Below are 10,342 nucleotides of genomic sequence, written 5' to 3' on the forward strand. Positions count from 1 at the left end.
GCCGTCTCTCTGGAAGGAGCACCCTTGCGTGTCCCGACGCCTGGTCGGCCAAGAAGGCATTTACCACACTATCTGCATTGGCTGGGTTCGAATCCCCAGCTAGCTCGGGTGAGCAGACTCTGCCTGGCCCTGACGTGCGGCTGGCAGATTTCCCGAAGACGGCTCACACGGCGGCCTCCGTTCCCATCCAGTTGGAAATCCCCCTTCTACGAGGAAAGGGGCTTGTTCCAGTCACCTTGGGGATCAAATGGTTCTCTCCTGCAAAAATATTGTTTGTTGACTGGCTTAGCGGCTCCTTGCTCCCCTTTCCTCGGCCTGCAGTGTCTCCCCCATGCTGAAGCTGGCAAGCCCCGGAGGAAGAGCCCCTAAGAGGTAAAGGAGAGAGCTAGCCCTAGGCCGAGGGGGTCCACGGGCCTGATAAGGGTCTTCTCTGAATCTGCTAACAATCCACAGGCTCCCGGGCATCTAGTGGGCACTCCCTAGGGTCCGCTGATGATGCTGGTGAGGATGATGATATTGTGGTTTTGTTCTCTGTCTCCCCCTTTTAGACTGTGAGCCCACTGTTGGGTAGGGACTGTCTCTACATGTTGCCAATTTGTACTTTCCAAGCGCTTAGTACAGTGCTCTGCACATAGTAAGCGCTCAATAAATACGATTGATGATGATGATGATGATGGGGGGACAGGAGTCTCCACTCCCTTCTTCTGGATGGATGATTTAGTCCAGGTATCCAGGGGTTCCTCGAAGACCTCACACTGCTTTCTTTCTTCGGCTTCCCACCGTTCTCCCCTCCCCGCCCGGCTGGGTAGCGCACCTGAGTTGGATGGGGGAAAGGGGGGCAAGGGAGCAGCGTGGCTAGAACATAGGTCAGAAGGACCTGGGTTCTAATCCCTGCCCTGCCATTTGTCTTCTGTGTGACCTTGAACTTCTCTGTGCCTCGGTTACCTCATCTGAAAAATGAGGAGCAGGACTGTGAGCCCCACGTGGGACATGGACTGTGACAAACCTGATTACTTTGTGTCTACCCCAGCACTTAGAACGGTTGCTGGCACATAGGAAGTGTTTAGAGAAGCAGCATGGCTCAGCGGAAAGAGCCCGGGCTTTGGAGTCAGAGGTCATGGGTTCAAATCCCAGCTCCACCACTTCAAGGCCCTACTGAGAGCTCATCTCCTCCAGGAGGCCTTCCCAGACTGAGCCCCTTCCTTCCTCTCCCCCTTGTCCCCCTCTCCATCCCCCCCAATCTTACCTCCTTCCCTTCCCCACAGCACCTGTATATATGTTTGTACATAGTTATTACTCTATTTATTTATTTATTTTGCTTGTACATATCTATTCTATTTATTTTATTTTGTTAGTACGTTTGGTTTTGTTCTCTGTCTCCCCCTTCTAGACTGTGAGCCCACTGTTGGGTAGGGACCGTCTCTCTATGTTGCCAGCTTGTACTTCCCAAGCGCTTAGTCCAGTGCTCTGCACACAGTAAGCGTTCAATAAATACGATTGATTGATTGATTGATTGTCAGCTGTGTGACTTTGGGCAAGTCACTTCACTTCTCTGCGCCTCGGTTACCTCATCTGTAAAATGGGGATTAAGACCGTGAGCCCCCCCATGGGACAACCTGTTCACCTTGTGATCTCCCCAGCGCTTAGAACAGTGCTTGGTGCATACTAAGTGCTTAATACATGCCATCATCATCATTATTATTATTATTAAGAACAAATTCCATAAAAAGGTGGTTCCCCGATAATTTTGACTGAACCCCAGAGACCCCAGTGCCAGAGTCAGGATGGGTGAGGATGGAAGGTATGGGTTGGGAATGAGGGCTGGCGAAGGGGGGACAGAGGGGAGACAGCAGAGAAGGGTGGAGTGAGGTGGGGGTGATTTCCTGGTTGTTGGAGCTACAAGATATATCCGGGGGGCTCCCTGAAATGGGGGAGCACTGCCTTAAGAAGCTCAGACCTGGAGGGTGGGTCCAGGCTCACCTGGTCCAGAAACTCCTGGATCATAAGATGCTGTGCTTTTAGACTGTGAGCCCACTGTTGGGTAGGGACTGTCTCTATATGTTGCCAACTTGGACTTCCCAAGCGCTTAGTCCAGTGCTCTGCACACAGTAAGCGCTCAATAAATACGATTGATGATGATGATGCTGTGGGACAGACTCAGAATCCGTTGCCCCGGGCAGAGGCCTGGCTTCCACTTACCACTGTGGCTCTCTCCATCGCTGAGATAAGGGTAATAGTCATGGGTTTGGCGGTAGAGGTCGGGGTCATAGGGCACCATATCTTCTGTTGGCTGAAGACAAAGGAAGCACGTTAGACCCCGAAAAGGAGACACATGGACCCCCTGAACTGGCCCGGATTCCCCCCCAAAAAAACCTCTGGCGACCCTGAATCCCAGTCTTTAAGCTGTTTCCAGGAGGGAAGGATTGGGGAAGGGTTCAAGGGAGATTTAAGATGGTGATTAATAACAAATTATTTATTGATTAATTTATATTAATGCCTGCGTCTCCCTCTAGACTGCAAGTGAATTGTGGGCAGGGAACGTGTCTACCAACTCTGTCGTTTTGTACTCTCCCAAGCACTTAGCAATAATAGTAATTATGGACAGAGCCCTGCACACAGCAAGCACTCTGTGAATATTATTGTGACCCTTCCCCTCCTCAGGCTTGCGCCCTGGATCATAGAGGTGAGCGCCACCAAATCCCGGCTCCGCCACTTGTCAGCTGTGTGGCTTTGGGCAAGTCACTTAATCAATCAATCAATCGTATTTATTGAGCGCTTAATGTGTGCAGAGCACTGTACTAAGCGCTTGGGAAGTACAAGTTGGCAACATATAGAGACAGTCCCTACCCAACAGTGGGCTCACAGTCTAAAAGAATAAATATGTACTAACATATATACATATATACAGAGAAGTTAAGTGACTTGCCCAAGGTCACACAGCAGACATGTGGCAGAGCTGGGATTCGAACCCATGACTTAACTTCTCTGGGCCTCAGTTACCTCATCTGTAAAATGGGGATGAAGACTGTGATGACAACCTGATCACCTTGTCACCTCCCCAGCGCTTAGAACGGTGCGTGGCACATAGTAAGCGCTTAATCAATGGCATCGTTATTATTATTAATTACCGAGGACGTTGATGACGGCGATGAGAGGGTAAACAGGGTCGAAATAGGAAGCGGGTTTCCGAGAAGGACTCCCGGTCCAGCGGCAATCCCCTCGCGGGAGTTTGGCTGGCAGGTGTCAGAGAAGGGTTCGGTATGGTTCATTCTCCAACCCGTTGGGATTAATAATAACAATAATAATGATGATAGCATTTATTAAGCACTTACTATGTGCAAAGCACTGTTCTAAGCGCTGGGGAGGGGACAAGGTGATCAGGATGTCCCTCAGGGGGCTCACAGTCTTCATCCCCATTTTCCAGATGAGGGAACTGAGGCCCAGAAAAGTGAAGTGATTTGCCCAAAGTCACACAGCTGACAAGTGGAGGAGCCGGGATTCGAGCCAATGACCTCCGACTCCAAAGCCCGGACTCTTTCCACTTTCCTCTTTCCATTAATACTTTAGGAACCTGCAGGCTTCCCTAGTGGAGTGTCTCCCAACGCCCTGCCACCCCAAACAACCAGGGGACAATAGCCCCTCGACTCGCTCGCACTCAGACCCCGGCCGCCCCGGCCACCCACGAGATTCCGACGAGCCCAAGGCCCCAGACTCATCCCCTCGTATCTCCAGCCGGGATATGGGGGTCTCACACCTTTCTCCCGTTGAACGCAACCCCCTGGACCTTCACACTTGGTGTCTCCCCTACCCCTGGGCTTTGGAGAAGCAGCGTGGCTCAATGGAAAGAGCCCGGGCTTTGGAGTCAGAGGTCATGGGTTCAAATCCCGGCTCCGCTGTGTGACTCTGGGCAAGTCACTTCTCTGGGCCTCAGTTACCTCATCTGTAAAATGGGGATTAAGACTGTGAGCCCCCAGTGGGACAACCTGATCACCTTGTATCCCCTCAGCACTTAGAACAGTGCTTTGCACATAGTAAGCGCTTCACAAATACCAAAATTCTAGACTGTGAGCCCACTGTTGGGTAGGGACCGTTTCTATATGTTGCCAACTTGTACTTCCCAAGCGCTTAGTACAGTGCACACAGAAAGCGCTCAATAAATATGAATGAATGAATTATTATTCTTATTCAGTGCTGAGAACAGTGCTTTGCACATAATAAATGCCATTATTATTATTTATTCCCCAGGGGCCTGTGAACTGAGGGAAGGGCGTCCTTAGCCTCGTTCAGGCAGCATCTTTCAGAGACGATCAAGTCATCAGCTTCTAATACTAATGATGGCATTTATTAAGCGCTTACTACGTGCAAAGCACTGTTCTAAGCGCTGGGGAGGTTACAAGGAGATCAGGTTGTCCCACGGGGGGCTCACAGTCTTCATCCCCATTTTACAGAAGAGGGAACTGAGGCCCAGAGAAGTGAAGTGACTTACCCAAAGTCACACTGCTGACAGTTGGCGGAGCCGGGATTCGAACCCATGACCCCTGACTCCAAAGCTCGTGCTCTTTCCACTGAGCCACGCCGCTTCTGATGACCTCCCACCTCTTCAGCGATCCTGAGCTCCCACGGGCGTTAACAGGGAGTACTGGCTGTTGTGTTTTCAGTTTCAGGGTCCTTAGCTGGCCATTTCAAAGTCCATTTCTTCCTCTTCTTTTTCAGATAAATGGCTACCCATTTCCTCCACACACCCCTCCCGGACACCCGCCATCTACCCATTCTCACCCACAGACAGGGCGCCTACAGATCATCAAATAATAATAATAATAATGATGATGATGATGGTATTTGTTAAGCGCTTACTATGTGCAAAGCACTGTTCTAAGCGCTGGGGAGGATACGAGGTGAGAAGCAGTGTGGCTCAGTCGAAAGAGCCCATGCTTTGGAGTCAGAGGTCATGGGTTCAAATCTTGGCTCCGCCACTTGTCAGCTGGGTGACTTTGGGCAAGTCGCTTCACTTCTCTGTGCCTCAGTTACCTCATCTGGAAAATGGGGATTAAGACTGTGAGCCCCCCGTGGGACAACCTGATCACCTTGTAACCTCCCCAGTGCTTAGAACAGTGCTTGGCACATAGTAAGCGCTTAATAAATATCATCATTTGATTTGAACCCGTGACCTCTGAGTCCAAAGCCCGGGCTCTTTCCACTGAGCCACACTGCTTCTAGCCTCGTAACCTCCCCAGCGCTTAGAACAGTGCTTTGCACATAGTAAGCGCTTAACAAATACCATCATTATTATTATTTGATGATCTGTAGGTGCCCTGTCTGTGGGATGATTATAATAATCATCATTATTATCAGGTTGTCCTACGGGGGGCTCACAGTTTTAGCCCCCATTTTCCAGATGAGGTCACCGAGGCCCAGAGAAGTGAAGTGACTTGCCCAAAGTCACACGGCCGACAGTTGGTGGAGCCGGGATTTGAACCCACGACCTCTGACTCCAAAACCCAGGCTCTATCCACTGAGCCACGCTGCTTCTCCCGCTTCTCAAACTGGTGGCGGCAGCAGGGGAGAGCGTCCCCCTCCAGGCAGGTGACACTCCTCGTGGGCAGGTGACACCACTGAGGGAGGTGAGAAGATGATGACGATGATGATGGTATTTGTTAAGCGCTTACTATGTGCAAAGCACTGTTCTAAGCGCTGGGGAGGTTACAAGGTCATCAGTTTGTCCCATGTGGGGCTCACAGTTTTAAGCCCCGTTTTACAGATGAGGTAACTGAGGCCCAGAGAAGTTAAGTGACTTGCCCGCAGTCACACAGGTGGCCCAACCCCAGGGGAGGCCCTGCTTTGGGCCAGTGGAGGGGGAGGCCGGTCAGAGGCAGATCTGTCCCCCCGGGGGACAGTGCCATCCCCCCTATTGGCCCCTTCTTTGGCTCAGTGGCCACAGCGTGGGCCTGGGAATAAGAAGGTCATGGGTTCTAATCCCGGCTCCATCACTTGTCTTCCATCGCTTAACTTCTCTGTGCCTCAGTTACTTCATCTGTAAAATGGGGATGAAGACTGTGGAGCCCCCCCGTGGGACCACCTGATCACCTTGTAATGTCATAAAGGCATTTGTTAAGCGCTTACTATGTGCAAAGCACTGTTCTAAGCGCTGGGGGGGATACAAGGTGATCAGGTTGTCCCACGGGGGGCTCACAGTCTTAATCCCCATTTTACAAATGAGGGAACTGAGGCTCAGAGAAGTTAAGTGGCTCGCCCAAGGTCACACAGCAGACATGTGGCAGAGCCGGGATACGAACCCATAACCTCTGACTCCCAAGCCCGGGCTCTTTCCATTGAGCCACCTTGTAGCCTCCCCAGCGTTTAGAACAGTGCTCTGCACATAGTAAGCGCTTAACAAACGCCATTATTAATTAATTAATTGCCTGCTGGGTGACCAAGTCACTTCACTTCTCGGTGTCTCAGTTACCTCATCTGTCAAATGGGGGTTGAGATCAATCAATCAATCGATCGTATATATTGAGCGCTTACTGTGTGCAGAGCACTGTACTAAGCGCTTGGGAAGTACAAGTTGGCAACATATGGTGAGATGGTGAGCCCCCTGTGGGACAGGGACTGGGTCCAACCCGATTTGCTTGTATCCACTCCAGCGCTTAGTACCTAGTAAGCGCTTAACAAAAGCCATAATTATCATCATTATTATTGTTATTATTGTCCCTCCCCACCCGCATTCACTCCCACTCACCTAGACTTTCAGTCTCAGTTATTCCCACAAACCCTTTCACTCCTTCACACACTGCCATTCTCCTTCTTACGCCCTCTCATGCCCTCTCACACTCACACCCACCTGGGCCCACTCAGGGAAGCAGCGGGGCTCAGTGGAAAGAGCCCGGGCTTTGGAGTCAGAGGTCAGGGGTTCAAATCCTGCCTCCACCACTTCAAGGCCCTACTGAGAGCTCACCTCCTCCAGGAGGCCTTCCCAGACTGAGCCCCCTCCTTCCTCTCCCCCTCATCCCCCCCTCCATCCCCCCATCTTACCTCCTTCCCTTCCCCACAGCACCTGTATATATGTTTGTACATATTTTTTACTCTATTTATTTATTTATTTTATTTGTACATATCTATTCTATTTATTTTATTTTGTTAGTATGTTTGGTTTTGTTCTCTGTCTCCCCCTTTTAGACTGTGAGCCCACTGTTGGGTAGGGACTGTCTCTCTATGTTGCCAATTTGTACTTCCCAAGCGCTTAGTCCAGTGCTCTGCGCATAGTAAGCGCTCAATAAATACGATTGATGATGATGACTTTGGGCGAGTCACTTCACTTCTCTGGGCCTCAGTGACCTCCTCTGTAAAATGGGGATGAAGACTGTGAGCCCCCCAGGGGACCACCTGATCACCTTGTAACCTCGCCAGCGCTTAGAACAGTGCTTTAGACTTCTTTTAGACTGTGAGCCCACTGTTGGGTAGGGACTGTCTCTATATGTTGCCAACTTGTACTTCCCAAGCGTTTAGTACAGTGCTCTGCACACAGTAAGCGCTCAATAAATACGACTGATTGATTGCTTTGCACATAGTGGATGCTTAATAAATGCCATTATTATTATTATTATTATTATGCCCTCCTCACCCACCCCCAACCTCAGCCATTTTCTCTCACTCCAGCTGCTCTCAGCCCCAGTACACACACAAACACACACGCACTTCACCAGTAACAGGGATTCGCACTCACCTCCCCTGAGAGCCAAAGCTCACTCCCACCCCCATCCGGGCTGCGTATACCCACGGATTATGCAATTGGCAGAATTGCAGCCCCACAAGATCACGCGCTTGCAGAGAGAACAGCCAAGGGAGTGGGGGGGACCCGGTGGTCAATTACGCCCCCCGAGAGGAGCGTACCCGGAATGCCCTGCCTTCCTCCCCACCAAAGGGAAACCCCCCGCTCCCATGGGAAGCAGCTGGGAGGCCAGGAACCTGGGAATCCTGGAGGGAGGCGGGAAGGTCAGTACTTGGACCAGAGCCTTCCGAATGACACACCTCTATTCCCGGCAACCCTGGGAGGGAGCGATACTCTGAGGGGTCTCCTGCCTCTTAGTTGAACCGCCAGGTACCTCCAGAGACCCTAGGCTTGCATTCCCAGCCTCAAGGAGCACAGTGAGGGCATCGTTCATTCATTCAATCGTATTTACTGAGCGCTTACTGTGTGCACCGCTCTAAGCGCTTGGGAAGTACAAGTTGGCAACACATAGAGACGGTCCCTACCCAACGATGGGCTGGCACTGCTTCTCTCCCCCGACCCATTCCAGAGATCTTGGGGAGAGGAGACCCCAGGAAGAGGAGAGGAGGTCAAGGGGCGGCCTAGGCCCCCAGCCGTGATCTCTCTGCCGTGGGAAACGATTAAGACCGGGGCTTGGGGGCTGTCCGCATCCCCTTTTGCCTCCTCAGTCTCGGGACGGAGTTCTGGAGAGATGAACCTGACCCAGACCAAAGCCTATCACCGAAGGAGTCGAGCCGGCACCCTGCCCGGCTCCTGTAAAGCTGTGGTCCCTGTCTGGCTGCCTTCGGCCCTGGGGGCCCGAGGACTCAGCCTGGTTCAACCCTTGGGGCCTGGGCTCTGGTGAAGGGAGGGAAGGCTGGCGTTCTTGGGGTTCTGCCGAATCCCAGCCAGGGCCAGGTGGCAGGGGAGCGGCCCCAGTGGTGGGAAGGTCCGGGAGACTCCATTGCTGGGTCCCTTGGCCTGCGGCCCCCACCCCCCTCCCAATCCTACCCTGGCTCTAAAGGCACAGCGGCGCCTGGGGCCCTTCTGAGCCGAGCCTTGGGGTCGGAGGCGGCGGTGGAGCCAACCGATGGCACAGGGCCGGCCAACCGACCCCCACCAAACCCCAGCCCCGCCTTGGCCCCCAGTGCCTCCCTACTCCTCTTTCCTGAGGGTTTCCCCCCAACTTCCGTGATTCCAGGACTGGTCCCTTCCTTCAGTCGGCTGGTTCCCATCACCGGGCTCTGCCCCACCATGCCGCTGCCTGGCCTTGCCCTCCCGGGTCTTAGCAGCCCACCCTCTGCCACCCCCAGCCGTAGCCCCCACTTCCCAGCCCCTTGCCACCTCTGGTCCTTACAGCCCCGCCAACCCCGCCCTCTCCGGCTCCTCCACTCTCTCCCAGCTGTGCCCTCCTCTGCCCTCTTGCCTTCACCTCCTGCTGCCTCCCATCCTCGCTCCGGTCTGCCTCTAATGGGCCTCCCCCGACCACCCCGGCCTCCGGCGCCCTGACCCCGCACGGTCCCATCCCCTGGTGCCCCGTCAGACCCCTGCCCGGTGACCGTCTATAAATAACCCCCGCCCCGGCTCCGGCTCCGGCTCCCTCACGGCCCCACTGCCCCCCCGCTCCTTCCCGACGGCAGAACCCCACAGCCCTCCGGGGGCTTAATCAGTGGAAACAACTGGAGATCCCAATCCTGTGGCTCTGAGAGGAAACACCGACTTCCCACTGATTAGAGAGCGGTGGCAACAGCGGTGGCGGAGGCGACGACGACGACAGGGCCTGGAGGGCGGCCGGCCCGAGGGCGCGGGGGCCGGGGGACCTCCGGCCGAGCCCTAGTACTCACAGGGGAGATGAGGGGAAACCCTTCCATTTTGCACGCCTGCAACATCCAGCCAACTTCGCAGCCCGTCAGCTCCCCAACTTCGGCCAGGGCAGCTCCGGAGCCCCGGGGCATCGAGGGCCGCCGGTCGGGGCCGGGGCGGGCACCGAGCTGGGCACGGCGGGCGCCGGGTGGCTCAGTCCTGCCCCTTGGCCCAGAGGATCCCGAGGTGAGCCCCCTCCCTTGACATTGCAGCGCTCAAGTTCCTGATTTTATCGAAGAGCCTGTAGCTGGGAGATAGTCCCTCGGGTGACATCACAGCCCCAGCCCGTTTGCATAAATCTCTTGCGCTACAGGAAGTCACTCGCCGACCCCATAGGCAGGTGGCAGCCGGTGAGGGCCACCAGCCCGGGGCCTCCCTGCCCAGAGGAAGCAGGCGAGGGGCTGGGGGGAGCCAGAGGGAGAGGAGGGCCCGAATGGGGGGGGAAGGAGGAGGAGAAGGTTAGGGAGGCGTGGGTCTTCGAGCGGCGGCCTTCCGAGGCCTAGCAGGATCCTATGAGGCCTGAGGAAGAGTGAGCCCGCTCCCTAAGAAGTCACTGTCTCCTGTTGGCCTCAGAGTAGGCCAACTCCGGCCCTACATCATCATCAGTGGCATTTATCGAGCGCTTACGGCGTGCAGAGCACGGTAACGCACGCCTGGGAGAGTACAATCCAACGGAGTTGGTGGACACGTTCCCCGCCCACAGCGACAGCCTACATTAAGACAGGGCAGGGG

General features: G+C 54.2%; 1 protein-coding gene across 1 annotated transcript in view; it reads right to left on the minus strand.

Annotated features, from left to right (window-relative positions):
* Nucleotides 1–9,787, minus strand: part of SPI1 (Spi-1 proto-oncogene) — a 29,091-nt gene extending 19,304 nt beyond the window's left edge. The window contains exons 1-2 of the mRNA XM_038764792.1: nucleotides 9,592–9,787; nucleotides 2,200–2,290 (exon numbers count right to left, since the gene is read on the minus strand). Coding sequence (XP_038620720.1) covers nucleotides 2,200–2,290; nucleotides 9,592–9,702 — 202 coding nt within the window. The 5' untranslated portion in view covers nucleotides 9,703–9,787. The remainder of the gene's footprint in view (nucleotides 1–2,199; nucleotides 2,291–9,591) is intronic.
* Nucleotides 9,788–10,342: the final 555 nt, after the last annotated feature.

The sequence above is a fragment of the Tachyglossus aculeatus genome, chromosome 22 (assembly GCF_015852505.1).
Source record: "Tachyglossus aculeatus isolate mTacAcu1 chromosome 22, mTacAcu1.pri, whole genome shotgun sequence".
Classification (NCBI taxonomy): domain Eukaryota; kingdom Metazoa; phylum Chordata; class Mammalia; order Monotremata; family Tachyglossidae; genus Tachyglossus; species Tachyglossus aculeatus.